A 20,597-nucleotide genomic window follows, 5' to 3' on the forward strand; every position below is an offset into this window, starting at 1 on the left:
TAGCTAAAAGCAAGTTTCCAATCAAGAGTTCACATCTTACCGTGATGTTCTAATTGAAGTTATTTTTTAAATTACAAAGAGCGAAGTAGTTAGACATTCGTATTTAAAATTACGAATAAAACTTTAAAAAATTTTTAATTATTTACATAAATATTTTAAATTCATGAAACTATTACAAATATGTATGTAGATATTCATTAAAATTCTTTTGAAAGATTTACATTGTTACTAAAAAACTATATTGAACTACTTGACTATACTAGTATTTTTTACAATTATAAATACATTACATTTTCAAATCTTTGTAATTATCTCTTATAGTTTTCATACCCTCGTTTTATATGAAATTTGAATTCCCGCTTTTAAAAACTGTGTGGTTTGCACATGAGCAGTAACAATGTAAATATGTTTGCGTGCGTAAATGTGTTTAGTATTTATATTATTAATTATTTTATCAGTGATTAGTATAAATTTACATAAATTCATTTACTGTTACTATAAGTTACTGCATTTCCAGTTAAAATTTTATGAAAATTTAATATATACAAAGGTATATAATTAAAACTTGAAAATAATATGTATTCTTCTAATTTATATGATGTGTATTAATGCAAATCAATGTATACTTTTTTATTTATTAAGCATTAAATATGAGTAATTTCTTTATATAAGTTGAGTTGTTGAGGGATTAAAAATAAAATGTAGTAAAAAAATTATTATATTTACAACATCACTGTGTGATGAAAGTACACAGTAGTTTAATTACACATAAAAATTAAAGTAAAATTATTTACACAAATTACTTTTATATATCAATCCTGCCTACAATCTCAAACCATTGTCTTAATGCATCACTTAACACAACAGGTAATGTATCCAAATCTCTAAGAATAATATAAAATGGGAATGGGAAATTATCCATGTAGGAACTTATACCCAATAACTTGCCATCTTTGAAAATTGGCATTCTTATATCAAGTATTGAATCCTAGAAAAAATAATACAAGTGATAAAGAAAACAATTTTGAAGACTATTAGTATATAATTATAAAAACAACATATAGATATTTGAAAAAGCTTATTTAGTATCTTCAAAGTTAATGAATTATTCGTTAGATGTCTAATAGAATTTAAAGATTTTTCATTAAAAAGTTCAAATTATATCATTTTGTTTAATTATAAATTTTATTAAGTGCTCACCTTATTGAAAGGATTATCAACTATTATGAAAACAAGGAAAATATTCAACAATTTAGCTTTCCTCACAGCTGCAGTTACTTTTTCTGTCCCTTCTGAAAATATGCCTCTACCATCAGATAAGATGGTTACCAACTTCGCATTGTCAGAAGAACTGTCTTGAGATGTGAACATTTCCATTGTGAAATCAAGCAGTTCACCAATCATTGTCTTCTTCTGCTCAAATTTCATTTCTTGAATTAACCTAGAAGGATGTTTAACTTTAAATAATAATACATTTATTTAATTTCTTATTACACTTACCTAGCACCACTTTCCTCTGTAAAGTTTTCCCCGAAGGGATGAAGGATATTCACTCGTTCCCCGAAATTGATAACAGCAAGTTGGCCAACCTCCAAATATGTCATAGCTTTGCCAATCAACGAAAGGGATTCAAACGCTAATTCCTTTGAATGATTATCAGCCATACTACTAGAATCATCGATAGCTAATACTATTTGATAATCTCTTTTTGATGGTTTTGTGCGTCTCAACCAAATTTTGTCTTTTCGAAATTCGCTGGCGATATAGGGAATTACTTTTCTCATGTTTATACGCTTGCCAGTTCTATAGTCGCCTTTTAACCGGGAGGTTAGTGTAGGTTCTAATACCAATCGTAATTTTTCTGATAATTCCCTAGCAGCTGATTCTGTTAGGGCACTTATTGAACTCCAAGCATTCGCTGCTTCTATCGAAGATGGTCTTTGAGACCACTGACCTAACATATTTTCGATTTCAGTCCTTCTTTGTACAATATCATCTGTGGAAAGATCATAGGATTCCGATTCTGGCAATTTTGTGTGAATAGTGGATTCGTTTCCTCGTAAAACACGACTTGTTGCCACTGTTTCACCTTCAACTTCACCTCCTATTTCAATTTGTTCCACATCATCTGATTTTTCACCCTTGACATTTGTGGATTTGTCTTTCTTCCTTTCTGATACTTTCTGAGGCTGTTCTTTCTTTATTTCTTCTTCTTGATCTTTCGATTCCAGATCTCTATGCATCTCAATGTCATCGTCTTCCAATTTATCTTCCATCTGATCCTTTTCATCTAAATGTAATTAGGTAATTAGTTTAGACTATATACAGAATATTATCTTTAACTTATTGTTACATTAAGTAATATCAATTTTTGATTTTTTATAGTAAAATAAAATTACCTTCTAAAAATTAGGGAAATATTAGACAGTAAGTAAATAATTAAATTTTTTCAAAAATAAATAAGCTTGGGAAGAAATTTACCTTCTTCTAAATTCGACGCTTGTTTTTTAATTTGTTCTTCAGTTGCAGCATCAAAAACGTAATCATCAAATTTCTCCGTATTCTTAATATGCTCATAAGTTTCACTCTCACCACCACCTTCATTTTTCTCTTTTTCTTCTTGACTATCTAGATCTTGCTGCATTGTAGTGGTTTTTAATTTCTTTACTGAAGATTTGGTATCATCATCAAGCAAACTACGATTTTCATCGCTTTCACCTGGTCTTTTTCGTTTTGAAACAGGTTTGGGAGATTTCTCCTCGCCGGAGGCAGGAACATTCTGTTCTTGCTTAGATCCAGAATGTCCTTCACGTTCTTCTGTTTGTGATTGACCGGTTCCTTCAAAATAAAAAAACATAATTTAAGAATATATTGTGTATAAGATTTAAACAGTTGCAAACTTCAAATCTTTTAAAGTTTTTACAAATATTTTATGTAAACTAAAAATAGTTACTTATAATAATTACTTTAAAGTTTTAGAACATGTAGCAAGATTACCTTTATCTTTTTTATCATCTGTACTATTTTCTGTAGGATCTATTTCCATTTGTTCATCATTTGATTGACTTTGTACCGCATCTCTAGAGCCATCTTTCCTTGATTCAATTTCTTGCGAAGCATCAACTTCTTTGCTTCCCGTGTCAAAACTAGGTGGTGCCTTATCTTCCTCTGTTTGATTTTCCTCTATGTTCTGTTCTTCTGTATCATCTCCTTTATCCTCTTCAGGATTTATAACATTCTCATCCCTCTTTTTATTAGCATCTGCATTTGGATCTTCTTCTTCTTCTTCATTTTCTCCATCACTAGAATCCTGCTGATTGTCCTCTTCGGAACCATTTCTATTTTCAGATTCTTCATCTTCTTTCTCTTCTGGAATTTTAGATTCCTTCATCTGATCAATATCAAAAGGATCTTCTTCCTCGCCCTCAGGATTATCCTCTTTCATTTCTTCATCCAAATTAATATCTTCTGGAAGTTCGAAAGGTTCTGGTTCTATTTCTGGTTGATTTTTTCCATGATAAGGATCAACCTGATCCTCGTTTACTTCAGGCTCTTCAAATTCGTTAATCTCTTTTTTTTGTTCTTCTTTCCTTTCACCATCAGGTTCTTTTTCTGCATTTCCATCTTCATTCTTGTTTTCATCAGTGTCTTTTGCACTTAATTCTTCTTGTCCAGTCTTTTCACCAGTTCCTCTTTCTTCTTTCTCATTTTCTTTATCTTCATTTTCATTGTCTTCTTCTTCCTCTTCATCTTTCCAAATTTCTTCATCAAGTTTCTCTGCAGTTTCATCAGTTTCGCCCATTTCTTTGTCGAGATCATCGTCTTCTTTATTATTTTCCTCTTCTTCACGTTGTTCAAGATCTTGCATGTGGCCTTCGAAATTTTCTGACATCTCTATACCCTTTTCTTCTTCCTTTGTATCCTTTTTTTCATTGTCCTTTTCTTCTTCGTTTGTGCCTCTAGTTTCTTCCAACTGATCCTCCGTTTCAATCCTCTCTGAAACATCTTTTTGACCTTCGCCTTCAGCCAATCCCATTCCTCCCTCGGCTGTACCATCATCTTCCTGATTATCTTCAGGTGCATCCATGTTTTCTGGTTGACAAAATCCATTTGTTGCTAAATCCAGAAAGACGTTTAATTGAAGATAGAGGAATTTGCAAGTTAGGCGGAAAGATGCGACTTGTTCGTGAAGATAATAGTGAAGAAACAAAGTATATTGTTCTAGAAGAGGTAGATGTTGCAGAAGTGATCTAGAAAAATAATACAAATCATTAAACTATTTTTAGATGTTAAAAACTGCATAAAATTCGACATTGAGATAATAAAATAAAGATCCTCTGTTTTAAAATTATTTTATTATTTACTTTTACCTTATAAAAATGTGGAAGGTCCACAAGTGTGATGATAAAACTTACCTTATGCAATTATTTGCAGAATTGATATCACATTCATAAATAATTTGTAATAATTCTCCAAGTATTTGTGATACAGTGTTCAACCGTAAATCTGGAACAATCTTCTTTAATGGTTCTATTAATCCTTTTGTCATTAGATCCTCTTCAAAATCATCTGTAGATTCTTTCTCAGGATCAGTTGCTTCTTCAATAGACTTCTGACTATCTTGAAGTTTCTTTTGAATGACAAGCAGAATTTGTGTAATCAATTTATCTAATTTAGCTCCATATTCTTCTAAATTTTCAGATTCAAAAGATTGTTTTATCGCTGAAGTAAATGTTGATTCGAATAATTCAATACTTTTTTCAATCTTTTGAACTAAGAAATCTAAATTTTTACTGAGTGGATGATCGAGCGTAAAAGTACACCTAAGATCAATTAATTTTCTTTTGATTTCATTGATCTCTTCATAACTTGTTTGCAGAAAGTCAACATGCTTTTGATGAAACAAGAAGACTTGACTTGATTTCACAATCTTTCTTGAAGTTGTGATCCACGAATTTAATTTATTTGCCATATTTTTTATTAAATTTAAGCTATGTTTCATAGACGCAATTGAAGTTTTCGAAATATTAGCCTCTTTTAAAACAGGAACCGCAGTTTCATTTAGATCAAGAAGGTTTTCCTCTGCGAGAGATTCCATTGGACAACTCTCCAAGAAAATTACAATTTGTTTCATAGACATTTGTAATACTTCTAATAATTCCTGGAAATTGTTTATGATGATCTGTAAGTTTCTCTGTGCGGGAATATCAAGTTTTTCAAATTTTACGATTTTGGAAATATTTTCTTGCATGTCATTTTCATTTGAAGTCTTTTCTACCATGCCTTCTACCATTAATGCAAGGTTTGACACTTGGATTCTAAATGGAAGAAATCGTTTGAAGAAATTTGCAATCGTTTCTTTTTGGCGATGAGCTAACAATACAAGGTGAACTGAAAGGCCGCGACAACGTTCAGCATTTTGGATATCTAGTTTACTTTTTCCAGAACTTAATATACCATCAAGGAAATTCAATTTAATTAAAGATTCATAATAATACTTGTTACAATCAGACCATTGTTCAAGTAATCCTTTATCTACATTTACACTTTTGTTTTTGAATTCAAAACATTGTATTTCTTGCAGATCTAGAGGCATAGATGTGAAATTTGTAATTTCATTTTTTCTATTTTTCCAAGTCAAAATACCAATTCTATATGAAATTCCAAGTCGATTTAATGCTTTGAAATAATTTGTCAGTGCTAACTTCTTTTGTTGAAGCATGCTTTTTAACTGAGCTTGTTGCTTGCCTTTTGTCAAGGTTTTATCAACTTCCAAATTTCTCAGTCTTTTGCTTTCTTCGAGACTCTCTCCTATGAAAGTTTCAATATCCTTCCGAATTTGAGAATAATTGTTTCTTTCAATAATATTTTCACAGAACTGACGAGTTTTGTGAGTTAGTTTCTCAATCTTTTTTAGTTTTCTTGACTCCAAATTGATTAAGAAATCAGATGGTTGGAGTTCTCTTCTGGAACCTGTTTCCTCTGTCTCTGCTTTTGTCTTCAAGGTCAAATAGGATGCAACATTAAGTCGTAAACCTTTTTGGAACTCTCTGACAAATTTGTGTAATGTTCTACGTGTTTTTTCAGCAGTGTTTTTCACAGACCAATAACTTATATCATTCCATCTTGTAATCTTGATGGTATCTTTCAATTTCTTAGCTATAGGTTCTTTTAAAACTTTTATCTTATTTTGAACATCATTAAGAAATTGGCTGTAATATAAATAAATATTCCAGAAAATAGCTAATAATTCTTTCTGTTTTTTTGTTTCTTGGAGATGATTAATATGTTGATAAAAAAGGTAAATTAATTGAAGTCTTGTTTCAAACTCAATCAAGGACGATTCTATCAAGAAACGTTCTAAACTTTCAATCACCTTTTCTTTTGAAACATTATCAGATTTAGTTGCATCTTCTAATTTCTCAGTTTCTTCTAACTGTACAACATTCTCAGTATCATCTGTAAGGTACTGATCTATTAAATTGAACAAAAAAAACCACCACTTTGAAGCTCCAGTTTTCAAATCATCTTCAAGTACTTCCAATGAGTCCCTCCACCTTGAAATCTCAAGTTTCCGCCAACAAAGAATCTTTTCACCAAAAGATACGATAAATTCTGCTAAACTAACATCGAAACGAGCATTTTCTTCCCACTGCTTCATCTTTGTTAGCAATAATTCCACTCCAACCAAAAATCTAGATAAGGAAGAATCGATGGAGAAACTGAGAAGTCTGTCAATTATTAGTTTGATCGAATTTAAAATGGGATTTTCAGGCCATTCTTTTAGAAATCCATTGACTCGTTCACAAAGTCTGTCAAAAAGTGGTTGACACTGCTCAATTTCTGGAATATTAGGGTCTTTATAGAAGTCATAGACTTCTCGATCACTACTTCTATTATCAAAATTGGATTTTTGTGAGATTAATACGTTTAAGCAGCATACTAATTGAGAGGACAAATTTTCAGACCAAGTTTTGACAGAGGATCCTAGCATTTCAAATCTTTGTATCAGAGGTTCAATGAAATTTGGTTCTACATTAGATTCAGAAGTTCCTAAATTATTTTTAGACCTTGGAGAAATATTCATTGAAAGAGCTTTTAAATTTCTATCATCAGAAAAACTTTTCAAGATATTCCAGTGGATTTCTTGAATTATTCTAGCATCCTTCGTAGATATCAATTCAGTAAAGGATTCCTTATCAGTGGAGATATTTTCTGGAAATTTTTGGAGTTCTGAAAGGTCCTGTTGAAAACCTGGGATTATTTCTGCTAGCTCTAGGAATTCCTGTTGATGGCCTGGGAACATATTTTTAAAATCCAACTCCTCTTCTTCTTTCTCAGACTTTGTTTTAAACAAACTTTCTTTTTCTTTCATCTCTTCTTCCCTTTGCTTCTCTTGCTCCTTCCACAAGATTCTTATTTTGAAAAATATTTTATTTAGTTCCTCCCACAGGGATTCTATATTATTTTTAACCAGAGACAAATTTTCAAGCTCCTTCAATGCAATTTTAGCCATTGTAAACCTGTCTCTTTGGATAGCCTTTGATTTTGACTGTTTTGTTAGAATGAACACTAGTTTTTCTGAAGAGCACAGCTTCACTAAGTTTATGTAATTCTCTTGACACAGGCCAACTACAGGAAAACGCAGCAAGTTATAACAGATGTCACTATTTGCGTTTTGAAATTGCATGTTCGAGAGTTCATGAATTAAAATTGATATACCATGATGTAAACTGAAAATTGCAGACATCATTGGGGAAACAAAGTCAGGGAAGCCAACCAGGAAATATTTTTCCAATCTATGAGAGAATCTTTCCAGTGATTTCTTCCAGATTATAGCTTCATGCAACTTTTCTCTATGTGAATCTTGCAATTCCCCTTTTTTAAGTTGTTTAACAATGTCAATCAATTGGTATTTTTGTTTCGTTATCGATTCAAACGAACCTATATTGCTAGAAAAATTCTCTATCTCTTCTCTCAAATTTTGGAACTTTGACGTAGGTCTCACTGCCTGAAAGTTTTCAAAGTTTTTTGCTTTGTTGGATGATATTTTCAAATGATTGATTCTTGATACTTTTTGGGCTTTCGACATAGAGGTTCCAAGGATAATACATTGTAAATTTTCAATGCATATTAAATGTTCCAGTTCAGAAATATTTTTTCGTATGTATTTTGATTTCAAGGCAATTTTCTGAACTGGATCAATGGATCCTAGATCACCGAAGAGAAATATTTGTAGATAGCCTAAGGTCAACCATCCAATTCCTGTTGTAATGACATTGTTTCCATTTTCTAATTCTTTTTTGATTTTTTGCAGTGAAGTTAGTGTATAAGTTAGTTTAAAGGGCCTATTTCCAAAATCATTTTGTTCTTCCATGACTTTTTCCATGACAGACAGGTAATAATTTATGAGAAATCGTAATAGGATAGAGTCGTTGTTGGACATGTTGAATTCATCCGAGTTTAAAACCAAAGAATTTTTCCATAACAGCGTCTGTATCGTTTGCAGAAGTTTCTTTTGGTTCTTGTAATTTCCAAAATTGATTAATTCCCTTTTGCTTCCAGATTTTGAATTTAGAAATAGTTCAAAGATTAGGTTGCAGAGGGCTGATTTGTTGACGAAGTTTGTCTGAAAGTTGTGTAATGAAAATAGTAGATTAGAAACTTAAAAATAGATTAATTACGTAGATTAATTACAATTTAATTTCAATTTAAGACTTAAAATATATACATTTAAACGATTATAAGATATGAAAGAATTACCAAATAATTAAATAAAAAGAAAAATACCTGTGAAATATTAAAATCGTCTTCCGTCATATCTTCTTCGTTATCATACCAATGTAAAAGAATATTCGAATTTTTAACAGCGAAAGACCTTTCCGCAAATTCCTCGACAGAGCAGAGCAACTCAGGGAACAAAGAGATCCTTCGTTTAGTTAGCATCTCATTAGCATTCAGAGCCTTCATCAAACTGATCAAACGCGTCGGTATCGTTGGAACTTGCTCGAATTTTCTAAACACGCTTTCCTCGTAAATTCTCCCAAATCCTCCGCAAGCTGTCTCAACAAAATTTCTCGATTCCTCCAAGTCCGTAAGATTCTCAGAAATTTCATTGCTCTCGTTCAAATTCTTTTCAAAACTTCGACGTATTTCCTCTCCAATATCTTGCGCAAATTCGTCGCAAAATTTCCTCTGGAAACGATACGCGAAAAATAAAAAGAAAAATTCGTAAATTGGCCATATTTTAGCTTCCTCGAAATTTTGATTCGTTCTAACATCACTCTCGTTGATTTCTTTAACTTCTACAATATTTTTGGTCATTTCTTCAATTTCTCCTATATCATTAATTATATTTGCATTCTCTCGATTATTTCGGAAATTTTCGACACAAATTTCAGCGAATCTGTTTCTGAAGGCCAGATTTTCAGACGATCCAATCGTGACGATTTTTACTTTCGTTTTCAACGAATCGATCAAATCTTCTTCGGTGATTTCGAGCTTTCTCGATACGCATCGTAATTTTTCATGGAAAGTCATCGAACTTTCGGAAAAATGAGGCGACGGAATGCACAAAACCTGCCGGACTTTCTTCCGAACTTTCCCAAATTTATCTACGTCGATCAACGAGTCTAGATATTTCTTCGAAAAGTCTGACAGGTCTTTTTGCGTTTTTGAATCACATAATTTTGCATCGATCAGCGTAAATAGTTTCCTGATAAATTTCATCAGCCATTTATAATGGACTTTCAGAGACGAGGAGATTTCACGCGGATCGAAGAACGTTCCTTGTAATTTATTGATCAATTTCATCTTTCCCATGTCATGAAATCTTTCGTACCATTTCAAACCATCTCGCAATTCTACGTAGTCCTTGTCGTTTAACGATAAGTTTTCGTTCTGAAGTATCGTTTCGATGATCTTTCCGGAATGTTCACAAATTTCTACGAATTTCGATATTAGTGGCTCGTTCTTCAACGTAGTTGATATTTCTCCTATGAAGAGATAAGAAATATTTAATAAAATGGATTATCGGAAACTTATATGTACAGGATGATTTAAATATATTTTTTTATAAGTGAATTCAAGGGAATTAAATGTATCTATAAGAGATATTATATATAAAATATAATATTTATATATTTATATTATATATAAATATATAATATTATTATTATATTAATAATATTATAATGTGAATTGAAGGGAATTAAATGTATCTCTTTATAAGAAATTTTATATATAAAATATATTTATATATTTATATTATATATAAATATATAATATTATTATTATATTAATAATATTATAATGATATTAAATATATATAATAATATTATGATTATATTATATTATAATATAAATATAATATAATATTAAATAATATTATAATATAATAATATTTTATATACAAAATATTAAATTTATATATTTATATTATATATAAATATATAATATTACTATTATATTAATAATATTATAATGTGAATTGAAGGGAATTAAATGTATCTCTTTATAAGAGATATTATATATAAAATATATTTATATATTTATATTATATATAAATATATAATATTATTATTATATTAATAATATTATAATGTGAATTGAAGGGAATTAAATGTATCTCTTTATAAGAAATTTTATATATAAAATATATTTATATATTTATATTATATATAAATATATAATATTATTATATTAATAATATTATAATGATATTAAATATATATAATAATATTATGATTATATTATATTATAATATAAATATAATATAATATTAAATAATATTATAATATAATAATATTTTATATACAAAATATTAAATTTATATATTTATATTATATATAAATATATAATATTACTATTATATTAATAATATTATAATGTGAATTGAAGGGAATTAAATGTATCTCTTTATAAGAGATATTATATATAAAATATATTTATATATTTATATTATATATAAATATATAATATTATTATTATATTAATAATATTATAATGTGAATTGAAGGGAATTAAATGTATCTCTTTATAAGAAATTTTATATATAAAATATATTATTATATTATTATAATATAAATATAATATAATATTTTATATACAAAATATTAAATTTATATATTTATATTATATTTATATATAATATACATAATACAAATATATTAACATTTTTTAATAAATATAATATTTTAACAAGTATAATATAAATAAATTTAAAAATATTTATATTATATTTATATATAATATAAATATATTTCTTCCTCTAAATTCTACTATAGATCTCTTTCTTCAAATGAATTCAAATGATTTCTTGATGATTCAATTTCTTTCAAATGAATGTAACGGTATCGCAATAACTTATATTACAGTACATATTATATAATAAATATTAGAAATATGGAAATATTCCGAAAGCCTTTATCGACTAACTAAGTGGATAATGGCACTGCCAAGAGTGTCAGGAAAACTAGCAGCTACACAACAATAACAGAAGCACAAGGTACATAATAGAAGGAAATCTGCCATGTGGAGAACGCGATACAGAAGCAACAGAAGACAGAAACCACGTATTAAGCAAGTGTGTCATAAAGAAATTGGGCCAAGCATATTACAAGATAGAGAATGGCCAGAAATATCAAAGATAAGAAGCATCGAGAAACAAGCATGAGAGCTGACAAATTTCATAAAAGGAAGTCTAAAGCTAAAGACATTATGTCTGGAAGAGTAGATCCAGCTGCAACCAAGCTGTCAGTAGTTTCAAAGAAACCACAGACTAGCAAAAATATTGCGATACTGAGATATACTGCAATATTAGGTATTATACTATATTACAATATTATATTTATACTGCTAATAGAAACACATACACGCACAGACAATATATATATACAGGGTGGTTGGTAACTGGTGGTACAAAGGGGGTGATTCTACGCGAAAAAAGAAGTCGAAAATATAGAATAAAATTTTTTTTAAATTTTTCCATCGAGACAACGATCTACAGTGAGATCCGTTATAACGAGACGCGATAAAGTGGACGCGTACCGAGCGAAAATTCAAAGTCGATTTTCTCGAAAACAAAGCCTGGAACGAAAAATTGTTATTCTTTATTTTCGACTTCTTTTTTCGCCTAGAATCACCCTCTTTCCGCTTGTACCACCAGTTACCAACCACCCTGTATATTCCACATACGTATCATAATTAAAAGTTATTCAAAGTACAAATATATCGCAATATAGCAATAAGTAAGACTCGATATACAAGTTACAAAAATTACATTGGAATACACAAAATATAATTGCGATACATTTGCATACAAGTAACGTGTTAAAAAGCAAACGAAATTCTACTGAACGAGCACTTGTACGAACAAAGCTCGTACCAGGCTTTCAGTCTCACAGCAACAAATAGTATACACAGGCACATAAACAACAATACAACGTTAATCTTTTGCAACATGGAAAAAGCAATTCCAATAAGTTTTGAATAAATATCTCGCTTCACCTGAGCAAACAGCAGCCGAATATTCCCCCAAGTACATCACATAATCGCATTTCTCAGAATGTTTCTCCGTTTGGCAATGCAAAGTTATCAATCGAAAGTACAACGCGATAAGCAAATTATTGGAGGACGTCGGAGGTTCGACGAGATTCAATGGGATTTCTAGAGCAGATTTCTTCCTGAATAAAAATCCCATATTTTCAACTTGCTCGTAAAGATGCTCATTTATCTTTGCCAACTTATGGAGTTTACTTTCTGAAAAAATATCCCAACTCCAGAGTCGTCGTATTTGCAGGTCATCCAGAGACGACCGTCCGTAAAAATCGAGTAAAATGTGTTCGAAGAACCCCATTGTGTCTGTGATGGGAGGTTGGTGGAAAAAATCTTGGAAATCAATTTCCCGCGGATCGCCGCTGAAAATGGAGCAAGGAAGAAATGTTATATATACTACGTCTGCGATATTGATTTTCACGCTTTTTGATTTTGTCTAAGATAAAATGAATGATATCTATCTTTCATATTCTTTTGTTAAATTGAAACTCGTTTACAATTATACATACGCTATCGCTCAAGAGTATTCGCAGACACTCGTGTCTCTTTCTTAGAAGACGTACACGTTTTAATGGCAATACCACAGTCAAATAAAATTGCAACGATTTCGTTTCTACGTAATCGCCATAGTTTCGTACATTATAGCCGGATTAAATTGATTTTCGAAAGTCGATACTTTAATGACAAAATTATTTTTAGTTTAACAGTCCGGTTTAGTTATTTAATACTGAAATTTAGTTTTATGACAAAGCTACAGTGAAATAAAACTGCAACGATTTCGTTCTACGCAACTGCCATAGTTTCGTACATTATAGCCAGATTAATTTGATTTTCGAAAGTCGATACTTTAATGACAAAATTATTTTTAGTTTAACAGTCCGGTTTAGTTATTTAATACTGAAATTTAGTTTTATGACAAAGCTACAGTGAAATAAAACTGCAACGATTTCGTTCTACGCAATTGCCATAGTTTCGTACATTATAGCCAGATTAAATTGATTTTCGAAAATCGATACACGTGTTATCGCAGAACTGGTGTTTATAATCGTCTATCTCGTCACTTGGCCATTCCTCTATCTAAAAGATTCATATTAATTACATTAATATTTTATATACAAATATTTATTATAAATATTTATAATTAATTTGATACTAGCAGATCTTGGACGAAACACTCATTTTCTCTCTTCTCTCATTGTGTCTAAGGTATAGGTCTGTTAGGTGAGCCTTATTGAAGAATCCATACTAGAATTAATTTGTTATGAATTAAATATAAAATTGCATTTTAATTACAATATTATATTTAATTAATATTAATTAATTATATTAATTATATTTAATTAATATTAATATATAGGTTTTACACAAGTATTGTATACTATATTTATCTCATTTTATCATTACTAGTTTTTATATATTATATATTATATATAGATATTAATATATAATAAATAATAGGTAGGAAGACGTTAGTACAACCAGTGATATTCAAATAGCAAATGCACTAGTCAAGTATATCAGTATATACAGTAAACACTAAAATAAACCGTTGCAAATATAACAATGTAATTTAGATTTGTATCCAATCGATCCCATAGAACGTTAGTTATAAGTATAGTTTTCTAAAATTCGCACATAATTATGACAAGTGGATCAAAGTGTCTGGACACTTACGAGCGATAGTGTATATACATATAAGAGCTTCTTTATGTAAATTATCTCACTTATCATTTATCCTACACATTGTTTTATTTATCAAGCGTGGATATCACATATAAAGTATTACAAACGAGTGAAAAAAATAACGAAAGACGTCAACTATTTTACTCCTCCTAACGCTACTTCGTCGCCTATAAGTCACATTCGTTGACTCTCCTTACCTGAGTTTCTCTAAAGTTAATTTCAAAAGGAATCCTTGTTGCTTGACCATCGCCAGTCTTGCGTTCTTCCTGAGATCGCACATTCTCAAGGTCATTGGATTTAGTTCACAGCACAGACCAGCTGCCTCGTCTCTGGCAGTCTCTGACAAAACCTGGTCGACTTTTCTCAAAGCTTCGTGCTTCGACTTTGCGTCGAACGTGCCACAAAGTTCACGATACGAGTTTCTCAACGACTGCTCGAAAGCAAATCCTTTCGACATTTGTTGGACAGTGAACGATGCCACTTGCAACATTTCGTTTAGCTTGTACTGTTTATCGAACAGGCTTTGGTGAATTTTTAGCAGCAACCTTTGATGCCTCACGTTTCCCATGCCACAATTGTTTAACAAAGACATCACGTCTAAGGGATTGGCTAGAACAACGTGTTGAGGGGTCGGCACGCTGATTTCTACGCCTCTGTTTCTCATCGCTCTGTAACAACGCGCAGAAAGATGATTTTGTACTGGTTTTATGTGGGGTTGTCGCAAAAGCTTTTTTCCTTCTATCGTTAGACATCTACTTTTCCAAAATTACAACGGTTTGTGCTCAGAAGATATCGTTCAAAGTGAATCTTCCATCTCATTTGTCGAGTCGAAGCTTTTACTACGGGGAAATTCTGTTGATGAAAGAAACGAATGGTAATGATGCGGTGCAAAGTTTGCAGAGCACAAAGAACGAAGGTAGAATATGCCAATCAAATTGCAACAGTTTCTTTCGGACGGCTGAAGATACGTTGTGCTTAGCGTTGGTGGAAAAGAACGCCCACGCGTCTTTGCTAAGTCCAACTGTTTTGTGGCGATTGCTATCTCAAGTTTACCTTAAGGTGGACAATTTGTAAAGTACAAATTAAATAATTAAAATAGAGAAATAGCCGATAAAATAGCTAAAATTCAAGTAAGTTCGTACTAGTTTGATTAAGGAAATTTTCTCAAAAGCTCGACTCATTGGACGGTATTATAATCCCGGTTGATCATGTCGGAGGTGTTGTTGCTGCCAGATGAAAAGAGAATTCGCGTTTCGTCCGGGGACTACCGGTGAACTCGTTTGTAAAGCTATGCCCGGTAGTCCCTGTCTTAGACGTAGAGGGAGTCTCGCTAGGTGCGGTATTTGTATCGTGCGCTGTATTCGACCGCTAGCGAGATAGACAGACTCGTAGTAGCCCTCTGGTGTTGGCGGTTGGTACCCGCGGATCGCCCGAGAGCTGTACCGATCCGCCACGATCAATATTTTCCGAGCAAAGCAGAGAAATTTCGGAAAAATAGCATCACAAGGCTTTGGAAAGGATGGAAGGCAGCGATAAATCAGAGTGAAACGTATATAATTCGATGATATTGTAGAGAACATGAAATATCGTACACCTAATGTCCAACGATAAAACGACAAGAACTTTTGGGGCAACCCTTGACAGAACTTAACGTTTCTAGTGCCGAACAACGATATATCGTTGTTAGCAACACTTGCGAAAAGGGCCAACGACGATATATCGTTGCGTGTGCGACGGCGCCTTACTATTCGCATCGCGAGACAACTTTATCTGAAAATAAATTTGTAAAACGTTATAAATGGTTGAATTTCTCTGCGGGAGCCCTGTGTGAGATGTTCCACAAATTGAAAAAATTGCTTATGGGTTTAACTTTTTCTTATATTCCGCGATACTTGATACCGAGACTGTGTATACGCCAATGCCATAAGATAGAAATCCGATACGGGAGATTTGCCTGAGGTCGTAGTCACAGGTTTCAGATGACACTGTTTAGAACTGAATATCTGCTTATGTTTCACAAAATAATCTTGCATCGACAGGGCGAGAGTACAATTTTTGGCGGGCCTGTGCGAACATCGCGCACAATTTGTTATCTGTGCAATAAAGAATTACAGGGTGTTTAAGTTAGTGATCATCGATGCTAAGTAAATTATTTGTATGAGTAATAATAAGTAAATATTACACATTTTCAGTAGCCAGATAACTATAAATGTTTATATAATAACGTTAGAATGTTATTTCAGTCATGTTGTACTAGCTCACTTGTTCTGAAACAAGTAATCCTCACGCCTATTGCGCATCATGGCATTATCATTTAGTTTTGTATTTTAATATTAGAAATTGTGTTCCATATAACCGAGAATGCAGTATTTATGCTTTATACTCTACGTGTTCTACATCAAACTATGACCAGACCATGACTATTCTTATTTGCAAATACTGTGTTTATAAAAGAAGACTGATTTCTCCACTTTTCCTATCGATTTTGAATAAGTGTTATCATTATGATTTTCAACAAATTTTGAACTACAATTGGCATTAATTTATTCTTCCTTTATTTCTAAGGGGAGAAGCGGACCTTCTCTCACAGATGGCGTTTCATACGGCGGTTCCACATCAGTAAATAGAAGACATGACACGCAACCACTTATCGCTGCTGGGGTCCACCATACTTGTGTCAAAATCGGTAGTACGACACAGGTTAAGTTGACCATTCCCTTAGGAGAAGGAGCCGCTACATGTGACTTTGACTGACTGTCTGTGACTAACAGTCTCGAGCTTCTGCTCATTTCCCTTTATATAGGTTGCCCCCGAAAGAGAAAGTTTTCTTTCGGGGTGGGGGAACGATTCCTTCTTTTATGGAAGGCCCTTGCGCATTTTTCCAAGTCCCAGGGTTTACGGCAGGCGATGTGGCCAATACATACGCTTAACCCCTGGACCTTTCTTCACGGCCATGTACCGCTACATTTCGTGATATGTTCCTTTATGAATTTTCTAAATATCATTTTTACCTTTTTTGGGGATATTTTTCCCAAAATTACAATGATCAAATTACATCAAATTGGTTCGGTATTCCTCGCTTAGGTGCAATCCTTTCGTTCGGAAATAAAAGGGTTATTACTTACCTGGATATTTCCCCGTGACGAGGATCCATGGCGAGGAACAACCTGAAGTTCTCATGAGCTTGCACGGTAAACACATTTCCACCTTCATCGACGCCTTTCTCGCCGATCGTTAGAGCGCCGTTTGGTTCTAGCAAGCCATTCAATCGGTCCAAAATTGCTGGGCTGCAGAGATTCACCTGGTCGAGCAGTAACCACGTGCCATTTTGCAGACACTGCAATGGAAAATGGAATTCCCTTATCGGTTTCCTTTGAAGCCCAACGCTTTGATAACAGATTTCATAGAAGCCAATCATTCATCTTAATTTTCCATTCTTCTAACGGATAAGATTATAGATGACAATAGAAAATTTGTATTAAAAATAGACAGAAAGCGAAGAAACTATCATCAGAAGCGAAGAGCCATAGAATATAAGAACAAATACAAATGGATATTATTTTATAATGTTTTTAGTGAATGTAACTTGGTAAATGGATGTTTTGTAAATAAATTATCTGCAACATAAGTGCTCGATATAGTAAACGCAAATTTATTTGAGTCGGTGTAAATGAAAACTTCAACCAGCTACATATGTAAATTTATAGCTAATTGGTAGTTTTTGAGGTTAAGAAGCAAATCGCCCAGAATAACAAAGAATACTGCACGTTATTAAAAATAAAATATAAAATAATAAAATAAATGTCTTATTATGTACTATTGCGTCGTTTAGAAATATACACAAGAAACTGCAATAAGACGATAAAAGCAAAGCAATAAACTCTGCATACAGTGAGACATACGAAAGAATTTTGAATTCCACAGCGATAGAACCAACAAACTACCTAACCTTAATGTATACCACTGTCGATAAAAAGAATTATTGGACAGATTAACCGGCGAACTAGGTTGAACAACGGCGATAAGACAAGGAATGAAATATAAATTGGAAGAGAACGTAGCATGTCAGCTGTGCAGCACCAGAGAAATAGAGACAAAGAATACAAAACACATAAAAATGAGACCAATCACATTGAGAAACAAGGAATGAACGGAAACAATAACAAGAACGATCGAAAAACTGAAATGAAAACTGGCAAACTTCGTAAAGGAAAGTACGAAGTCGAAGACCTTCTGCACGAACGAATAAAGAAACGAAAGAAAACGAACACAAACATATCAATGACTGACGCACAGAAGACACATAGTAACACATACAGGTTTGTATCATAGTAAACTAAGATGTAAATGGACGAAAGTAATTGTACAAACAATTAGTTAAATAGGCAGAAACCTCGGTACAACGAAGGAATAAAATTCCTCATCGTTCTTTATCTTGTAAGGGCACATGAGTCAGAGGACGATGCGAATCGAGAGCGACTCATGTTGTTGTTTTGCCTTGGGACATTGACACCGTCTTGACGTACTAAACGTAGCGATAAACAAACTCCGGGCAAAACAATGTTGCCGCTACGTGCAACCGTCCATCGAAGTTGAATTTAAACTTTGCGGTACTCCCCCGACCAGTATAAGTAACCGAGCACGATCGTTAAGACAGTTAGTCTTTGGAGGAGTCAGTTATCAACTGACGAACGACGATCAACTGTGTACGGCAAATAGTTTGAAATATATTGACTACACTAAGCATCAACTCGTCTCATCACTATATACACCAACACGATTAAACGTACTCCACAAACTATTGGCTTGGCAACTACGTGATTTTGTCAATGCCATCTAATGACAAAATCCACAATCACTTAGTTGCCAACCTAATAGAAACTCGTAGGATAATTACGCGATGCGCGTTATTGAAATACAAAATGAAGGAAACAAAGAGAGAGAATGCGAATATGACTGTAGAATATGAATCTAACACAGTTCTCTGTGCATTGATGTCTAAATATCATCGTAAAACAGTGTGTGAACAGAGAAAAATAAAAAAGAAAAGAACTGCTTACCTTCACTAACACGCTGTCAACCCACTCGAATTTTCCACCAGCGTTCAAGCATTTGTCCTTCTCTACAGCAATCGATAGATCGGTCAGCTTTTTCTCGATCTCGTGTAATTCCTGTTCGCAGGAAACCTCGAGCTCTTTCATCGCTGACACCAGCTTCGATAATTCTTTCGTTTTACGTAGAAACTGCTTGGTCTCCGTCGACATGGTCGTTTCCATTGTTTCCTCATCCCCTGAATCCAAACAAAACATTCGTAAACCGAAAATATTTCGCTGGAACGGAGTTTGGCAAAAAAAAGAAAGAAAAAGAGGAAAAGAAAGAGAATAAAAGAAAGGAGGGCAGGAACGACGTGGTTTCGTTTCTGGAAATGAATTAACGATGGATATGTGGTCTAGCTATGCTTGGTAAATTTGCCTCTCGACTCATTAAAGGTCAGATCTCGATAAGTGAGTCTGGACAGCTAAAATCTCGTAATGAAGTATCACGGTGAAAGTAAAAGGAAAACAGTGATTCATAAGACTAATTCCGCGAGCGCCGCGACGTTTTAAAGACGTTTACTGTTTAAAAGTTACCAACTTAAGCAGAAACTTAAATCCTCGCTTTCCTCGAGAGTGCGAGTAACGAGGAAATAAATTTACACTTTATCAGTTTACTTGGTGGTGATGCGAAGCGAGTTTCGGATTAATATTATTCGCAGATTTTCGACTGATTATAAATTAAAAGGCGAGCAATTTATTAGCAGGAAGAAAGCAGGAAGTTAAACAGGAACAAATAGAGAAATTCTAAATTATTCGCTCGCCATTAAAATTCATTCGCAGCGAACGTAGAGACCATTGCTGCCAACGGTTAATTTCAACAACAATTTTACACCACTTTCGTCACTACGCTGTGTTCTATGACGAAAATGACAAACCAGTCGAAACGATTTATCATTAGAAATTATCTTCGATCTTTACTCCGAATGAAATTTGTTTTAGTCGAATGAATGTATGTTAACACTTTACTGACCGCTTATTTTTTTTTTTTTTATTAACGTGGAGGAAATCCGCACGGACACCAGGTCGCTTCTGGGGAAAAGCGGCGTGGTAGTGCCGCAACTCCAACCGACTAAAACCTCCACGATGACCGTCCCGGCTGCGATCGGAAGGGACCCGGGAACCGGTGTGAGCGATACACCGGGCCCCTATAAACAAATTTTTTTTTCTTTTTTCGTGGGGAAAATCTTCATAGACACCTTATCTCATCGCACGGGGCGGGACAAGGGTGCCGGATTTTTACCGGCTAAAACCCCACGGGCGGGG

General features: G+C 32.9%; 1 protein-coding gene across 1 annotated transcript in view; it reads right to left on the reverse strand.

Moving 5' to 3' along the window:
• Positions 1 to 700: 700 nt before the first annotated feature.
• The window catches only part of LOC117154380 (midasin), a 139,606-nt gene continuing 119,709 nt past the window's right edge, over positions 701 to 20,597 (reverse strand). Inside the window, exons 17-27 of the mRNA XM_033329315.2 lie at positions 19,299 to 19,528; positions 17,364 to 17,575; positions 14,436 to 14,906; positions 12,508 to 12,917; positions 8,791 to 9,995; positions 4,416 to 8,629; positions 2,998 to 4,250; positions 2,482 to 2,838; positions 1,501 to 2,290; positions 1,201 to 1,441; positions 701 to 988 (exon numbers count right to left, since the gene is read on the reverse strand). Of these exons, the coding sequence (XP_033185206.2) occupies positions 806 to 988; positions 1,201 to 1,441; positions 1,501 to 2,290; positions 2,482 to 2,838; positions 2,998 to 4,250; positions 4,416 to 8,629; positions 8,791 to 9,995; positions 12,508 to 12,917; positions 14,436 to 14,906; positions 17,364 to 17,575; positions 19,299 to 19,528 (9,566 nt within the window). The 3' untranslated portion in view covers positions 701 to 805. The remainder of the gene's footprint in view (positions 989 to 1,200; positions 1,442 to 1,500; positions 2,291 to 2,481; positions 2,839 to 2,997; positions 4,251 to 4,415; positions 8,630 to 8,790; positions 9,996 to 12,507; positions 12,918 to 14,435; positions 14,907 to 17,363; positions 17,576 to 19,298; positions 19,529 to 20,597) is intronic.

Source organism: Bombus vancouverensis, chromosome 16 (genome assembly GCF_051014615.1).
Source record: "Bombus vancouverensis nearcticus chromosome 16, iyBomVanc1_principal, whole genome shotgun sequence".
NCBI lineage: Eukaryota > Metazoa > Arthropoda > Insecta > Hymenoptera > Apidae > Bombus > Bombus vancouverensis.